Source organism: Pantherophis guttatus, chromosome 1 (genome assembly GCF_059756535.1).
Source record: "Pantherophis guttatus breed Tessera chromosome 1, ASM5975653v1, whole genome shotgun sequence".
NCBI classification, from domain to species: Eukaryota; Metazoa; Chordata; class Lepidosauria; order Squamata; family Colubridae; genus Pantherophis; species Pantherophis guttatus.
The window spans coordinates 344,923,768-344,941,527 of record NC_142063.1 but is presented as its reverse complement, the minus strand read 5'-3'; the positions used below and the strand labels follow the sequence as shown (position 1 = coordinate 344,941,527).

The following is a 17,760-nucleotide window of genomic DNA, read 5'->3' as shown; positions in this document are numbered from 1 at the left end:
CCTCAGCCAGTGTGTTTTAAAATGGTTGGACTTCAACTCCCAGAATTCCCCAGCCAGCCTGCTTTAAGATGGGTGGACTTCCACTCCCAGAATTCCCCAGCCAGCCTGCTTTAAGATGGGTTAACTTCCACTCCCAGAATTCCCCAGCCAGCCTGCTTTAAGATGGGTGGGCTTCAACTCCCAGAAATCCTCAGTTAGCCTGCTTTAAGAGGGGTGGACTTCCACTCCCAGAATTCCCCAGCCAGCCTGCTTTAAGATGGGTGGGCTTCAACTCCCAGAAATCCTCAGTTAGCCTGCTTTAAGAGGGGTGGACTTCCACTCCCAGAATTCCCCAGCCAGCCATGCTTTAAGATAGGTGGATTTCAACTCCCAGAATTCCCCAGCCAGCATGCTTTAAGATAGGTGGATTTCAACTCCCAGAATTCCCCAGCCAGCATGCTTTAAGATAGGTGGATTTCAACTCCCAGAATTCCCCAGCCAGCATGCTTTAAGAGGGAGGGCTTTCACTCCCAGAATTCCTCAGCCAGTGTGTTTTAAGATGGTTGGACTTCAACTCCCAGAATTCCCCAGCCAGCATGCTTTAAGAGGGGTGGGCTTCAACTCCCAGAAATCCTCAGTTAGCCTGCTTTAAGAGGGGTGGACTTCCACTCCCAGAATTCCCCAGTCAGCATGCTTTAAGATGGGTGGACTTCCACTCCCAGAATTCCCCAGTCAGCATGCTTTAAGATAGGTGGATTTCAACTCCCAGAATTCCCCAGCCAGCATGCTTTAAGAGGGAGGGCTTTCACTCCCAGAATTCCTCAGCCAGTGTGTTTTAAGATGGTTGGACTTCAACTCCCAGAATTCCCCAGCCAGCATGCTTTAAGAGGGGTGGGCTTCAACTCCCAGAAATCCTCAGTTAGCCTGCTTTAAGAGGGGTGGACTTCCACTCCCAGAATTCCCCAGTCAGCATGCTTTAAGACGGGTGGACTTCCACTCCCAGAATTCCCCAGTCAGCATGCTTTAAGATAGGTGGATTTCAACTCCCAGAATTCCCCAGTCAGCATGCTTTAAGATAGGTGGATTTCAACTCCCAGAATTCCCCAGTCAGCATGCTTTAAGAGGGAGGGCTTTCACTCCCAGAATTCCTCAGCCAGTGTGTTTTAAAATGGTTGGACTTCAACTCCCAGAATTCCCCAGCCAGCTTGCACCTTAAAGCATGGTGGACTTCAATTCCCAGAATTCCCTAGCAAGCTGGCATCTTAAAGCATGCTGTCTGGGAAATTCTGGGGAAAAAGTTTTTGCTTTGTTTTATTTAATAGTATGAACAACATGCTATGTTTTGCTTTTGACAGGTGTGAAGGTGGTAGACCAATAGCTTAAATTAAACAGGTACATTTTAAAAAAAAAGTACATTGCAAACAAACATAGACTGAGAATTCCTAACGCTACCGGATTAAGCCTATTTTAGTTCATTCTCCTAAAAAAAACACACCCTTTTTTGTCTCAGCGGAGAACCGTGATCATAAACCTATCAGAGCAGGAAGGTCAAAAGTCAAATCATCTGAGGGGGCGTGCAACGGTTTCGCCCTCTCCCTGTTGTATTCCTGCCTGCTGGGCTGTTGAAAGGCGTTTGTTTGATGGATCATCCTTGGCCTTGTGTTCTTGTTTTAAAATCTGGTTTGCAAAATCAATGGGGAAGCCAGATTATTAACAACCGTCTTGATTCACTTAACAATATATAAACTGTCTGGTTTAGTTCTGCAACCCAACAAGACAGACAGAGACTTCAGAGGATGATTAGAACTGCAGAAAAAACCACGGCTACCAACCTGCCTTCCATGGAGGACCTGGCTACTGCACGAGTCAAAAAGAGGGCTGGGAAAATATCTAATTCCCTCAACACTGTCAAACTATTCACTAAGTCTGCACTACTATTAATCTTCTCATTGTTCCCACCACCCATCTCCTCCCACTTATGACTGTATGACTGTAACCTTGTTGCTGGTATCCTTACGATTTATATTGACTGTTTCCTAATATGATTTGACTGCTTATTTGTTCCCTATGACTGTCATTAAGTGTTGTACCTTAGGATTCTTGACGAATGTATCTTTTCTTTTCTGTACACCGAGAGCGTATGCACCAAGACAAATTCCTTGTGTGTCCAATCACACTTGGCCAATAAAGAATTCTATTCTATTCTATTCTATTCTATTCTATTCTATTCTATTCTATTCTATTCTATTCTATCCTATCCTATCCTATCCTATCCTATCCTATCCTATCCTATCCTATCCCATCCTATCCTATCTCCAAATTCTATTCTATTCTATTCTATCCTATCCTATCCTATCCTATCCTATCCTATCCTATCCTATCCTATCCTATCTCCAAATTCTATTCTATTCTATTCTATCCTATCCTATCCTATCCTATCCTATCCTATCCTATCCTATCTCCAAATTCTATTCTATTCTATTCTATTCTATTCTATTCCATTCTATTCCATTCTTATCCTATCCTATCCTATCCCCATATTCTATTCTATTCTATTCCATTCTTATCCTATCCTATCCTATCCCCATATTCTATTCTATTCTATTCTATTCTATTCTATTCTATTCTATTCTATTCTATTCTATTCTATTCTATTCCATTCCATTCCATTCCATTCCATTCTTATCCTATCCTATCCTATCCTATCCTATTCCCATATTCCTATTCTATCCTGTTCTATCCTATCCTATCCTATCCTATCCTAGTCCTGTCCTGTCCTGTCCTATCTTATTCTGTCCTATCTTGTCCTGTCCTGTCCTGACCTGTCCTGTCCTGTCCTATCCTATCCTATCCTATCCTATCCTATCCAATCCACTTAACAACTGTGGCAAGAAAGGTTGCAAAACTTACCAACTTTAACCAACGTTTCGCTTAGCCACAGAAATTGTTTTGGCCTCGATTCTGGTGGTTGTAAGTCAAGGATTGCCTGTAATAATTTTTTCCTGAGTCAACCTCTCGGTCCTTCATCCCCTTCCGCTTGTGTTGGTCGCGTTGCGTTCCTCCTTCTCCTTTGCTAGCGAAATCTGTCTTTTCATTCCCCGAGACGGCCCTCGGCTTCCTGCGCCGTCGGCTCTCATGCCACACGGGTTCAGCTGTAACCCGAGGACAAAAGCCCTTGGCTTGTCGGCCGGCCAAAAAAGCTGACGCAACCCAAACCACCCACCAGAGGCTCTTCTGGAAGGTGCAGGCCAAACAAACAGGAGGATTTGGCCGGTTTGAAGTGGACACTCGGCTTGAAGAGAGTTTGCAAATAGATCTCCTTGGGCCGCCTCCAAAGCCTGCGGCCTCTTCAAATTCTTCCTCCGTCTTAGGGGTCGGAAGGTTGCCAGCGAGCGAGCAAGCGAGCGAGTGTCCTCAGTTGAATGGCTGCAGCCGAAAGGTTTCCGATTTGAGCGGCCGAATGAGCCAGCCAGCGGGGCGGTTAAACGGCGGTGGAAGAAATGGACTTTCGTTCGACGTCGTAGCGCCATCGGGGTTCTGATTACGGGAGGCGGATCTGCGCGTTGCGGGTTTTAACGGTGGAAGAGAATATTTGGAGCTCGGGGTTGAACTGTGGAGTGCTGGGGGTTCTCTGAGGTGGGTGGTTTTCTTGTAGACGTTTCCTGACCTAACTAGGTGGCATTATCAGTGCTAGGAGGGAGAGAGAATGGAGGAGGAGGAGGAGGAGGAGGAGGAGGACTGTAGGTTCTTGGTTCTCTCGGAGTTTGGTTGTGTTTTCTTGCAAATGTTCCATGACCCAACTAGATAACATCATCAGTGTTAGAAGGGATGGGAGTGGAGCAGGAGGAGGAGCAGGAGGAGGAAGAAGATTTTGGGGTCCTTGATGCTCTCTGAAATTGGTGGTTTTCTTGCAGACGTTTCTTGACCCAACTAGCTAACATCATCAGTGTTAGAAGGGAGTGGGGTTTGTGGTGAGGTGGAGGAGCATGATTCTAGGATTCTTGGTATTCTCTGTGCTTGGGGTTTTTTCCCCCCAGACATTTCATGATCCTCCCCTCTTCCTCCTCCTCCCTCCTCCTCACCATAAACCACCCTCCCTTCTGGCACTGATGAAGTTATCTAGTTGGGTCATGAAACGTCTGCAAAAAACCCACCAAAATTAGAGAGCACCAAGGAGTCCACAGTTCTCCTCCTCCCTCCTTCCTCTTCCTCCTCTTCCCCCTCCTTCCTCCTCCTCCTCCCTCCTCCTCGTCACCATAAACCTTCTGGCACTGATGAAGTTATCTAGTTGGGACATGAAACGTCTGCAAAAAACCCACCAAAATTAGAGAGCACAGGGAGTCCACAGTTCTCTTCCTCCTCCTCCTCCCCTTCCTCCTCCTCCTCTTCCTCCTCTTCCTTCCCTTCCTCCACCTCCTCCTTTTCCTCCTCCCCTTCCTCCTCCTCCTCTCCTTCCTCCTCCTGTTCCTCTTCCTCCTCTTCCTTCCTCTTACCCTCCCTCCTCCTCCTCCTTCCTCCTCCTTTTCCTCCTCCTCTTCCTCCTCCTCCTCTTCCTCCTCTTCCCCTTCCTCCTCCTCCTCTTCCTCCTCTTCCTTCCCTTCCTCCACCTCCTCCTTTTCCTCCTCCCCTTCCTCCTCCTCCTCTCCTTCCTCCTCCTGTTCCTCTTCCTCCTCTTCCTTCCTCTTACCCTCCCTCCTCCTCCTCCTTCCTCCTCCTTTTCCTCCTCCTCTTCCTCCTCCTCCTCTTCCTCCTCTTCCCCTTCCTCCTCCTCCTCCTTCCTCCTTCTCTTCCTCCTCTTCCTTCCCTTCCTCCACCTCCTCCTTTTCCTCCTCCCCTTCTTCCTCCCCTTCCCCTTCATCGTTGTCCTCTTCCTCCTTCCTCCTCTTCCTCCTTCCTCCTCTTTCTCCATCTTCCTCCTCCTCCTCCTTCCTATAAACTCCACTTTTTAGCAGTGATGATGTTACCCAATTAGGTAATGAAAGGCCTGCAAGACCATGACCATCAAGCCACGCTCACAAAAATAAGCCACGCCCACACAACAGGTAGTAAAAAGTTTTAGAACCCACCCCTGGTTCGCGCCCAGCGTGCCCTCAAAGCAACCTTCCTTCCTTCCTTCCTTCCTGAATAAAAAATAAAATGAGGAATGCATATTTTTTTTCCCCTTCTCGCTTCCCATTTTTGTAGCTACTCCTTATACGTTCATTTAATCCATTTATTGCAAAAGAATCCGGTGGCTGAATAAACCAGAGAGAGGTTTTATTTCAATTTTGTGTGTGTTTTAAGCTGCATGAATTTAAGGCTTTGGCAATTTGTGGCTTTCTGGGTATATTGGACCTCAACTCCCATCATGCACAGTCAGGGGGTGCCTTGGGGGTTTTTGTAATCCCACAGATTTGGAAGGGAAACCGCCAATTCACCAACTGGCTTGCGGAGAAGTAATTCTTAAAGCGATGCGAAGCTGCTTACTCTCTGAATTGTGAGCCAAAACCAGATTATAATCAGGCATTATGTAGGTAGTCCTCGATTTACGGCCAGAATTTTGGTCGTTAAGTGAGTTGCGCCTGATTTTACGACCTTTTTCTGCGGTGGTTTTTAAATTAATCATCGCAGTTGTTACGGGAATCAAGCAAGCGTGATATAGATAATCCTCGAGTTATGACTAGAATGTCTGTTGCTAAGCCTGGCGGTTGTTAAGTGAGTTGCGCCTGGTTTTTACGACCATTTTTACCATGGTGGTTAAGTGAATCAGTCCAGTTCTTAAGTGAATCAATCGAGCATTACATAGATAGTCCTCAACTTACGACCAGAATTTTGGTTGGTAAGTGAGTTGCACCTGATTTTATGACCTTTTTCTGCGGTGGTTTTTAAATTAATCATTGCAGTTGTTACGGGAATCAAGCAAGCGTGATATAGATAGTCCTCGTGTTATGACTAGAATGTCTGTTGCTAAGCCTGGCGATTGTTAAGTGAGTTGCGCCTGATTTTAATGACCTTTTTTGCCGGGGTTGTTAGGTAAATCTTTGCAGTTGTTAAATGAATCGCCTGGTTGTTAAGTGAATCTGGCTTCCCTCCATTTGCTCATTGGAAACCGGCTGGGAAGGTCACAAATAGAGATCACGTGATCTCCGCTTGCCGCAACCGTTGTAAATCTTGCCAAGTGCCCAAATTTCGATCATGTGACTGTGAGGGGAAGGGATTGCTGCAATGGTCGTATGTGTGAGGACTGGTCGTAAGTCCTGTTGTAACTTTCAAACGGTCTCTAAACAAAGGGTCGTCAATGGAGGACGGCCTACATCCGGGATGGCGAACCTATGGCACGCGTGCCACAGGAGTACGCGGAGCCATATCTGTGGGCACGCAAGCGTTGCCATAGCTCAGCTCCAGCGCATGTGCACATGCAGGCCAGCTGATTTTCGGGCCTTCCAGGCCCGATGTCAGCACTTCAACCTGCATTTACTCTAGTGCTGACATAAGAAGGAGAAGAGGGGGGCAGCTGGCAAGAGGACGCTTGACTTCTCACCTACTTATTTTCCCTGAAGATAATATCCCTTAGGAGATGAGATGGGAGGGGGGACATTCCTGGGAGCTGAAGTAGTAGATATGGGGAGAGTGATTTGGAAGAGGGCCAATGAGGCGCAGAGAATTGGGGAACGGAAAGGGAAGGTTTGGGATCAGGAAGTCAGAGTTGGCTACGCCACGATCGGGGACAGGTTGTCGTGCTTAATAAAATGAAAGATTTCTTCAAAGACTATTTGTTTGGAAGTGCAATTTATTTTATTTGAGACGACATCGAAACCTGACACCCACCGGAAATCGGGAAATGGGTCGTTTCCGGCCTCCGGAGGGCTTCCGGTGGGGTTGGGGAAGGCTGTTTTTGCCCTCCCCAGGCTCCTAGGAAGGCTCTGGAGCCTGGGGAGGCGAAAAACGGGCCTTCCGGTCCCACTGTGCCATCTCATGCCAATAGCAGGGAGAACATGGGTGGGGTCACACGCACATGCACGGTGGGGCGGGGTGCACTGAGTTATGGGTGTGGGCACATGCACGTGCGCCACCCCTGTGCTCCCCCCACTTTTGGCACACGATGGCAAAAAGGTTAGCCATCACTGGCCTACATACAGATAATTTCTTTCCCTGGTTTGTGTGTGTGTGTGTGTGTGTGTGTGTGTGTGTGTGTGTGTGTGAGAGAGAGAGAGAATTGCATTTCTGGTTCCATCGTGTGTTTTTAATTCTCTTTTCTTTCTTTTGTTCTTTTTTTTTTTTTTTTTTTACTTTTCTGCCCTGCCAGTTGAAACTGTGGAACAAATTCCGGGTATCCAACATCCCCTCGCTGATATTTATAGATGCCAACACTGGGAAAGTGGTTTGTCGGAATGGCCTCTTGGTAATCCGAGATGACCCGGAAGGTAAGGGGAAGACGGAGCAGGTTCCCGATTGGTCCAACAGAATTCTTCCCGTCCATCTAGATCAGGGGTGTCAAACTCGCATCCGGGTTGTATTTGACCACTGGGGGGGCGTGGCCAGGGGGCGTGGCCAGCTCGATGTAACTCATATCAAGGGCGCCTATGGTGGCCCATAGCGCTCTGCCAGCGAAAACGGGCTCCCAAGGTCCGTTTATTTTACTTTACTTTACTTTTACTTTTATTTTTTTATTTTTTTATTTGATTTATATGCCGCCCTTCTCCGGAGACTCAGGGCGGCTTACAATGCGTTAAGCAATAGCCTTCATACTTTTGTATATTTTTTAATACAAAGTCAGCTTATTGCCCCCACAAACTGGGTCCTCATTTCACCTACCTTAGAAAGGATGGAAGGCTGAGTCAACCTTGAGCCTTGGAGAGATTCGAACCAGCAGTAAATTGCAGGCAGCTGTGTTAATAACAGGGTGCGTAGACCACTGTACTATCAAGGCTCATTTGATTTATATACCGCCCTACTCCCGAAGGACTCAGGACGGTGAACAGCCAACAATAAAAATTTAAAAAGCAGAGATAAAATCGAATTAAATAGTTTAGCCCAGACAGATTTAAAACCCCAATCAATTTAAAACAAATTTAAACTTTGAATATTAAAAATACTAAAAAATATTAAAAATATTAAAAATGTTTAGAAAGAGGGAGAAAGCTAGGCCAGGCCCGCCTGGTGAAATAAAAAGGTCTTTAGAGCGCGGTGGAAGGTGCGCAGGTCCGGGAACCTCCGTATCTCCGGGGGGGGGAGCTCGTTCCAGATAGTAGGTGCCCCCACAGAGAAGGCTCTGCCCCTAGGGGCCGCCACTCTACATTGTTTGGCCGACGGCACCCGGAGGAGCCCCTCTCTGTGAGAGCGTACCGGCCGGTGAGAGGCTATTGGTGGTAGTAGGCGGTCCCGCAAGTTTTCGGCTGCCGCAGCCTCCTGCAACCCATCATTGCCCGCAATGTGGTCGGATCTGGTCCACGGGGACGTCCTGGAAAATGTAAGGGGCCGGCTTGCATTGCTTCGGCCCGGTCTACCCAATGCGAAGAGGAAACATGCCAGCAGTTTGGGGAATGGCGTCAAGCTGGCCACACCCACACGCCTATCCGAACCCTTAAGGTCAACCATAGCCCTGCCCCCGGAAAAATTAGCAAAAAACTTTAAAGATAAATCAACTAAGTGTTGGAAATGCCATCAGACACCAGGATCTCATTATCATAATGTGGTGGACGTGCCCAGAAGCTAGAAATTACTAGAGCAAAATTAAGATGTGGTTGGAAGACATGATTCAACAACATATTGACTTAAAATCTGAGCTATTCCTACTGGGTATCCTTCCAGAGAAAATTAGTAAAGAAAATATATATTTGATTATACATGTAATAACTGTAGCAAGGATAGTATTTGCGCAAAGATGGAAAGCAGGGTGGATAAAAATCAATGATTTTTTTAAAAAAATAAAAAAAATCGGATTTTTTTTATTTAAATTGGATTTTTTTATTTAAATCAGATTTTTTTTATTTTTATCGAACTTATTTTAATAAAAAACTTGGGGTAAAAATCTATTGTGAGATAGTTTTCTATTTAAGATACATAAATCATTTAGTTTATTCAGCATGAAATGGAGCTTAATTATGTAGCAGGAGGCTGTATATTCTGCAACACGGGGACTATCGGTCAGTCAACGGTGGGTCAAAGGAGGAGCAGAGATGACAGTTGCTCTTTAAAAATTATGATTTAAATCGAGTTGATTTAAATCAAGTCTTTTTACTAGTGATTTAAATCATGATTTAAATCATGATTTAAATCGACTCGATTTAAATCAAATCCACCCTGATGGAAAGCAGAGAAAATCCCTTCGGAAGGGGAAGCGATTAAAAAAATTTTTAGATTGTGCAGAAATGAATAGACTTACCTGGAAAATTAAAGAAAGAGAAGACGCAGAATATTTTAAGATATGGGGAGAATTTTATCATTGGTTAGAAAATAGATATGGATAAATAATTTAATAGTTAAATAAGAGAATGATATAATGAAAATATTGTATTGTAAGAGGGATGTTGTTTAAAAAAAAAAGGAAGAAAAGAGGAGTAACAAGAGGAAGAAAGAAGTTACTGAAGAAACACCAAGATGACACACGGGATGACTGATGTATTATATGTTTGTTTCTGTATAAAACAATAAAAAAAAACTGTTTACAAGGTCAACCACAGCCCTGATGCAGTCCTCAATGAAATTGACACCTCTGGTCTAGGTACAGAGGTGGAGAATGATGATCTCTTTATGACTTGTGGACTTCAACTCCCAGAATTCCTGAGCCAGCGTGGGAAGCGATGGCCCATGCCAGTCTATGGTTGGCTCAGGAATTCTGGGAGTTGAAGTCCACAAGTCATAAAGAGGCCATCATTCTCCACCCCTGATCTAGGATACCTTCCCGTTCTAAGCAAAGTTGCCCTTTTTATGGAGTCAAGTGGATGTTTTATTTATTTTATATATTTATCAATCTTATTTCCTGCCTGTATTGTTTTTATAAATAACTCTCAAGGCAGCGAACATACTTCTAATGCTTCTTCCTTCTGTTTTCACCTCAATATATTTATAATTATATTTATAATTATATAATTATAAATATATATTTAATTATAACAACAACCCTGTGAGGTGGATTGGGCTGAGAGAGAGAGAGACTGGCCCAAAGTTACCCAACAGGTTTCATGCCTATGGCAGGACTAGAACTCCCAGTCTCCTGGTGATTGGCCCCAAATCACCCAGCTGGCTTTCACAACTAAGGTGGGACTAGAACTCAACGGCTCCTGGTGATTGGCCCAAAGTCACCCAGCCAGCTGGCTTTCACAACTAAAGTGGGACTAGAACTCACCTTCTCCTGGTGATTGGCCCAAAGTCATATCTAAGGCAGAACTAGAACTCACCATCTCCTTGGTGATTGGCCCAAAGTCACCCAGCCAGCTTTCATGCTTAAGGTGGACTAGAATTCTCTGTCTCCTGGTGATTGGCCCAAAATCACCCAACCAGCTTTCATGCCTAAGGTGGGACTAGAATTCACCTTCTCCTGGTGATTGGCCCAAAGTCATATCTAAGGCGGAACTAGAACTCACCATCTCCTTGGTAATTGGCCCAAAGTCACCCAGCCAGCTTTCATGCTTTAGGTGGACTAGAATTCTCTGTCTCCTAGTGATTGGCCCAAAATCACCCAACCAGCTTTCATGCCTAAGGTGGAACTAGAACTCACCTTCTCCTGGTGATTGGCCCAAAGTCATATCTAAGGCGGAACTAGAACTCACCATCTCCTTGGTAATTGGCCCAAAGTCACCCAGCCAGCTTTCATGCTTAAGGTGGACTAGAATTCTCTGTCTCCTGGTGATTGGCCCAAAATCACCCAGCCAGCTTTCATGCCTAAAGTGGAACTAGAACTCACCTTCTCTTGGTGATTGGCCCAAAGTCATATCTAAGGCAGAACTTGGTGATTGGCCCAAAGTCACCCAGCTGGCTTTCATGCCTAAGGTGGAACTAGAACTCACCTTCTCCTGGTGATTGGCCCAAAGTCATACCTAAGGCGGAACTAGAACTCACCATCTCCTTGGTGATTGGCCCAAAGTTCATGCCTAAGGAGGAACTAGAACTCACTGTCTCCTAGTTTCTAGCCTGATACCTTAACCACCGGACCGATACTGGCTCTCTCGTTCAAGGAAAGTTGGGTGGGATATGAACATTTTAATTAAATAAATAAATAAAAATATCTCTCGGCAGCCGCCGTGGCTCTTGACCATTCTCTTTTCTGTTTTCCTCCCTCAGGCCTGGAGTTCCCGTGGGGTCCTCGGCCATTCAGCGAGGTGGTGGCCGGCCCTCTTCTCCGAAATAGCGGGCCTCCCCTCGAAAGCAGCGTTCTGGAAGGTTCCCACGTCGGGGTTTACTTCTCTGCTCACTGGGTGAGACCCTCACTTCTCCTTCCTCCTTTCCGGGGGGGGGGGGGTCTCGGGGTGTGTGTGTCTCTATTTGCATCTGGGTTGTCCTGAATCTTTCCTCATTCCTTGAAAAATCGCACAAATTCGGCTTCAGGTTTGGATTACGGGGAGTTCTCGATTTACAACCGTTTGCTTAGCAACTGTTTGAAGATCTGTTGTGGGAAGGGGGAAACTTACGACCTGGAATCAAAGATCTGATGGTTTGGGGGGGGAGGGGGCTCCAGATCACGTGACTGCACTTCTGAATCCCTTACATACAGGTAGTCCTTGTCTTACGACCACAATGCAAACCTTACATACAGGTAGTCCTTGTCTTGCGACCACAATTGAGCCCAAAATTTCTGTTACTAAGCGTGACAGTTAATAAGGGAGGTTTTCTCCCCATTTTACGACTTTTTTAAGCGAATCATTGCAATTGTTAAATGAATCTATGGCTTCCCCATTGATTTGGTCGCAAAAGGGGACCACATGACCCAGGGACACTGCGACCGTCATAAATACGGGTCCTTTGCCAGTGTCTGAATTTTGTGACGACCGCAGTGGAGCCCGAAATTTCTGTCGCTAAGTGGGACGTGTGTTCCCTTTTCCCCTATTTTACAACCTCTCTTGCAACGGTTGTTAAGTGAATCGCTGCAGTGAATTTGGTAACACGGTTGTTAAGTGAATCTGCCTTCCCCGCGGACTTGGCTTGTCAGAAGGTCCCAAAAGGGGAATCACGTGACCCCGGGGCACTGCGACCGTCATAAATATGAGTCAGTTTGCGCCCAAATTTTGATCACCTGACGGTGGGGACGGTTTTGCCGCGAGTGCAAAAAAACGGTCACAAGTCACTTTTTTCAGTGCCGCTGCAACTCTGAACGGTCACTAAATGAACTAAATGAACCTGTTTTCTGATTCATCCTTAGCTTGTAACGGTGTTTATGTGGCTGCATTTGCTAGTAGTCCTGCATTTTGCTGAGGGAAAACTCACTTAAGTTTCTAGTCCTCCACGTGTATCGGGGGTGGGGGGGAGGGGAAATGTCTTTTTTGTAATATATCCAGAGATTCCCTAGAGGAGTGAATTCCTGGGCTGTTTGCCTCAATTTTAATTCTTTTATTTATTTATTTTATTTTTTCTTTCTGCAGTGCCCGCCTTGTAGAAGTCTCACTCGGGTTCTGGTGGAATCTTACCGGAAAATCAAAGATGCTGGTCAAAAATTCGAGATTGTCTTTGTTAGTGCAGACAGGTAATCGAATATGAATCCCAAACTGCGGGGCATAAATCCTGTTTTACTTTTTTAGCCCTTTTTTATACGAGGTATTCTGAGCCCTCCATTTTGCATAAAAGTGGGAGGGAGGGAGGAAAAGGAAGGAAGGAAGGAAGGAAGGAGAGGAAAAAAAGAAAGAAATGGGGAAAAAAGAAAGGGGAAGGAAATAGAAAGGAAGGAAGGAAAGTTAGGAAAGAAGGAGAGAGGAAAAGAAAGGAAGGGGAAGAAAAGAAAGAGGAAGGAAAGGAAGAAAAGGAGAGAGGAATAAAAGAGAAAGGGGAAGGAAAGAAAGGGGAAGGAAGGAACAAAGGAAGGAAGGAAGAACGAAAGGGACGGAAGAAGAAAGGAAGGAGGAAGAAAAGGGGAAGAAAAAGGGGGAGAAAAGGAAGGGAAAGGAAAAGAAAAGAGAAGAAGAGAAAATGAGATAAGGGAACAAAGCACGGAAGATTTGGAAAATTAAGAAAACAGGGAGGAAGACTGGAACTAATGAAGGTTAAATAAATAAGTCAAAGGAAGGGGAGGGAAGGGAAGGAAGGAAGGAAGGAAAGAGAGAGAGAGAGACAAGGAAGGGAGGGAGGAATATAAGAAAGAAGGAAAAAAGAAAGAGGAAGGAAAGAGGAAGACAGAAAAAAGGGAAGGAAGAATAAAAAGGGAGGGAGGAAGAAAAGGAAGGAAGGAGTAATGAGAGAGGGAGGGAGGGAGGAAGACGAAATGTCTAGTTTAATGAAGAGAAGGACTAGGGGAGACATGATAGCAGTCTTCCAGTATCTCAGGGGCTGCCCCAAAGAAGAGGCAGTCAAGCTATTCTCCAAAGCACCTGAGGGCAGGACAAGAAGCAACGGATGGAAACTAAGCAAGGAGAGAAGCAACCTGGAACTAAGGAGAAATTTCCTGAGAGTTAGAACCATTAATCTGTGGAACAACTTGCCACCAGAAGTTGTAAATGTTCCAACACTGGAGGTTTTTAAGAAGAGATTGGATAACCATTTATCTGAAATGGTATAATAAGGTCTCCTGCCTGAGCAGGGGGTTGGACTAGAAGACCTCCAAGGTCCCTTCCAACTCTGTGATTCTGATTCCTGTGTCGCCTGCAGGTCGGAGGAGTCGTTCAAACAATATTTCAGCGAGATGCCCTGGTTATCGGTCCCTTACCCCGATGAAGGACGGCGGTCGCGTCTCAACCGGCTGTACGGCATTCAAGGTAAGCGAAAGTAACCCCTTTTCGGATTTTATCAGGTCTGGTGGGTGGTTTTGGGGCATTCCCACTTAACCCGGGGGTGAAATGCTACCGGTTCGATCCGGTTCGGGCGAATCGGTAGTAAAATATGCATTAAAAAGGTAAGAAAAAGGTTCTGACGATCACAGCTGTGCTGCGCGATCGGCAGTTTTTTAAAACTTTTTTAAAGCATTTTATTACTACTGGTTCTAGCGAATAGGTAGTAAAACAAAAATACTTTAAAAAAAGTTTTTTTAAAAAAAGTTGGCCATGCCCACCCAGTCACATGACCCATCAGGCCACGCCTACCAAGCCACACCCACAGAACCAGTAGCAACAAATTTTACATTTCAACACTGACTTAACCCTAACACACACACACTCTCCCTCCCTCTCTCTCCCTCCCTCCCACTCCCTCCCTCCCACTCTCTCTCTCTCCCTCCCGCTCTCTCTCTCCCCCTCCCTCCCTCCCACTCTCTCTCTCTCCCTCCCGCTCTCTCTCTCCCCCTCCCTCCCTCCCGCTCTCTCTCCCTCCCTCCCACTCTCTCTCTCTTTCTCTCTCCCTCTCTCTCTCTCCCTCCCTCCCACTCTCTCTCCCTCTCTCTCTCCCTTCCTCCTGCTCTCTCTTTCTCTCTCCCTCCCTCCCTCTCTCTCTCCCTCCCTCCTGCTCTCTCTCTCTCTCTTGCTCTCTCTCCCTCCCTCTCTCTCTCTCCCTCTCTCCTGCTCTCTCTCTCTCCCTCCCTCCTGCTCTTTCTCTCTCTCCCTCCCTCCCCCTGCTCTCTCTCTCTCCATTCCTTCCTCCCGCTCTCTCTCTCTCCCTCCCTCCTCTCTCTCTCTCTCCCTCCCGCTCTCTCTCTCTCCCTCCCTTCCTCCCGCTCTCTCTCTCTCTCTCTCTGTCCCTCCCTCCTCTCTCTCTCCCTCCCTCCCTCTCCCTCCCTCCCTCCCACTCTCTCTCCCTCTCTCCCTTCCTTCCTCCCGCTCTCTCTCTCTCCCTCTCTCCTCTCTCTCTCTCTCCCTCCCGCTCTCTCTCTCTCCCTCCCTTCCTCCCGCTCTCTCTCTCTCTCTCTCTGTCCCTCCCTCCTCTCTCTCTCCCTCCCTCCCTCTCTCTCCCTCCCTCCCACTCTCTCTCCCTCTCTCCCTTCCTTCCTCCCGCTCTCTCTCTCTCCCTCCCTCCTCTCTCTCTCTCTCCCTCCCGCTCTCTCTCTCTCCCTCCCTTCCTCCCACTCTCTCTCTCTCTCTCTCTCTGTCCCTCCCTCCTCTCTCTGTCCCTCCCTCCCTCTCTCTCCCTCCCTCCCTCTCTCTCCCTTCCTTCCTCCCGCTCTCTCTCTCTCCCTCCCTCCTCTCTCTCTCTCTCCCTCCCGCTCTCTCTCTCTCCCTCCCTTCCTCCCGCTCTCTCTCTCTCTCTCTCTGTCCCTCCCTCCTCTCTCTGTCCCTCCCTCCTCTCTCTCTCCCTCCCTCCCACTCTCTCTCCCTCTCTCCCTTCCTTCCTCCCGCTCTCTCTCTCTCTGTCCCTCCCTCCTCTCTCTCTCCCTCTCTCTCTCCCTCCTGCTCTCTCTCTCCCTCCCTCCCTCCCTCTCTCTCTCTCTCTCTCTCTCTCTAGTTCTAGCTTCTTTCCTAACCAAAATGAAAAATAACAGCGTAATATAAATATAAAGGTCATAAAATCGGAACGCTTCCATCATCCATCAAAAATTTAAAAAATAAACAAATTTAAAACCACAAAGGCTTACTAGGACTTTTCATGCCACCTATTTTCGATGTCTCTATGACTCGCCGTGCAACTGTCATTGCCCGGCTGAATTATGGTCGTAAGTAGAGGACTAGCTGTCCATTAGAACAATCATCCTTACAACAACCCTGCGAAGGAGACACTGAAACATCACTTGGGGAACACGCTGTTTGGAGGGCATCCCAGGCCCCCAGAAAGCCTGAAAATGTCAAATTGCGTTATTCACACAACAACCCTGCAGTGTACAGCTGGTCCTCGATTTATGCCCACAATCGAACTAAAAACATTTCCGATGCTAAGTGAAACATTGGTTAAGTGAGTTTTGCCCCACTTGACGACATTTCTTGCCACCGTTGTTAAGCGAATCGCTGCAGTTCTTAAGTTAGTCACACGGTTGTTAAGTGAAGCTGGCTTTCCCATGGGCTTGGCTTGTCAAAATGGCCACAAAAGGGGATCACGTGATCCTGGGACACGGCAACCGTCATAAATACGAGTCATTTGCCAAGTGCCTGAATTTTGTCCACGTGAATGTGGGGGATCCTGCACCGGTCGTAAGTGTGGATAATGGTCCTAAGTCCCTTTTTTTCAATGCTTACAATGCGTTAAGCAATAGCCTTCATACTTTTTTGTATATACCTGCTTAGTAGGGCTTTTGCCCCCCCCCCAAAAAGCAGTGTTCTTTTTTATACAAAGTCAGTTTATTGCCCCCACAATCTGGGTCCTCCTTTTACCCACCTCGGAAGGATGGAAGGCTGAGTCAACCTTGAGCCTGGTGAGATTTGAACTCGCAGTAATTCCAGGCAGCTGGTGCTACTTAACAGCGCTTTAGTCCACTGCACCACCAAGGCTCTTATTTTAGCTCATCTGTGAATGGGGGGGGGAGGTTTTCCTTCCTCCTGGGGAATCCGGGTTCTCTTAAAATCAGCCAAGAATCGCATTTGCCTTTTCGGCTGCGGCATCACGCAAGCGGTCCACGGGCAGCCTGTTGTGGTTGCGGTTTGGCCCTCCCTGCCGAAGAGGGAGGAGGGGAAGGGAAGGGAAGGGAGGGGAGGGCCGTGGCCGCCGCATCCATCCGGCAGGAAATCCGATTCCAGAGCAGCTGAAGAACAGGTGGCTGCTCCGGACGGACGGGCTGCTCCTCCTAACCTGGATCGGGTTTCTTCCGGCAATTTGTGGCTTTGACAGCAAGAGAAGAAGAGTCTCCAAGATCCAGAAGGGCTAAAATAGAAAGGCTGCGACTTCTTTTGGGGGCACCTTCTTTTCCCAATCGATCTTAAAATCTGCAATCCCCCCCCCCCAAGCCTTTTGCAGGTTTCCTTCCTCTCTTCCTCCCTTCCTCTCTTCCTCCTCCTTCCTTCCTTCTTCCCTTCCTTCCTCCCTCCCTTCCTTCCTTCTTCCCTTCCTTCCTTCCTCCCTCCCTCCCTTCCTCCTTCCTTGCTTCCTTCTTTCCTCCTCCTTCCTTCTTCCCTTTCTCCTCCTTCCTCCCTCCTCCTCCTCCTTCCTTCTTCCCTTCCTTCCTTCCTCCCTGCCTTCCTCCTTTCTTGCTTCCTTCTTTCCTCCTCCTTCCTTCCTCCCTCCCTTCCTTCCTCCTCCCTCCCTCCTCCTCCTCCCTCCCTCCCTTCCACCCTTCTCTCTCTTTCCTTCCGTCCTCCCTTTTTCCTCCTTCCTTCTTTCTTCCCTCCGTTCTTCCTTCCTCCTTCCTTCACTTCTTCCTCCTTGCTCCCTTTCTCCTCCTTCCTCCCTCCTCCTCCTTCCTTCTTCCCTTCCTCCCTGCCTTCCTTCTTCCTCCTCCTCCTTCCTTCCTCCTCCCTCTCCCTCCCTCCCTCCCTTCCTTCCACTCTTCTCTCTCCTTCCTTCCTTCCTCCCTCCCTCTCTCCTCCTCCCTTCCTTCCTTCCTCCTCCCTTCTCTCTCCTTTCTTCCTTCCTCCTCCTTCCTTCCTCCCTTTCTCCTCCTTCCTTCCTTCCTCCCTCCCTCCTGCATCCTTTTCTCTGAGAATCTAACATGCCGTCTGATTCCAGCAAATATGAATTATTGCACTGGATTATTTCCTTCCTTCCTCCTCCTCCATCCTTCCTCCCTTCCTTCCTCCTTCCTCCCTCCCTCTTTTCCTTCCTTCTTCACTTCCTTCCTTCCTCCTCTTCTTCCTTCCTTCCTCC

At 47.3% G+C, this 17,760-nt stretch overlaps 1 protein-coding gene across 2 annotated transcripts in view; it reads left to right on the top strand.

Moving 5' to 3' along the window:
- The window catches only part of NXN (nucleoredoxin), a 100,085-nt gene that overhangs the window by 54,619 nt on the left and 27,706 nt on the right, over positions 1-17,760 (top strand). For both annotated transcript variants that reach the window (XM_087883462.1, XM_087883463.1), the window contains exons 2-5: positions 7,265-7,382; positions 11,242-11,375; positions 12,537-12,637; positions 13,753-13,859. In XM_087883462.1, the coding sequence (XP_087739588.1) occupies positions 7,265-7,382; positions 11,242-11,375; positions 12,537-12,637; positions 13,753-13,859 (460 nt within the window). The remainder of the gene's footprint in view (positions 1-7,264; positions 7,383-11,241; positions 11,376-12,536; positions 12,638-13,752; positions 13,860-17,760) is intronic.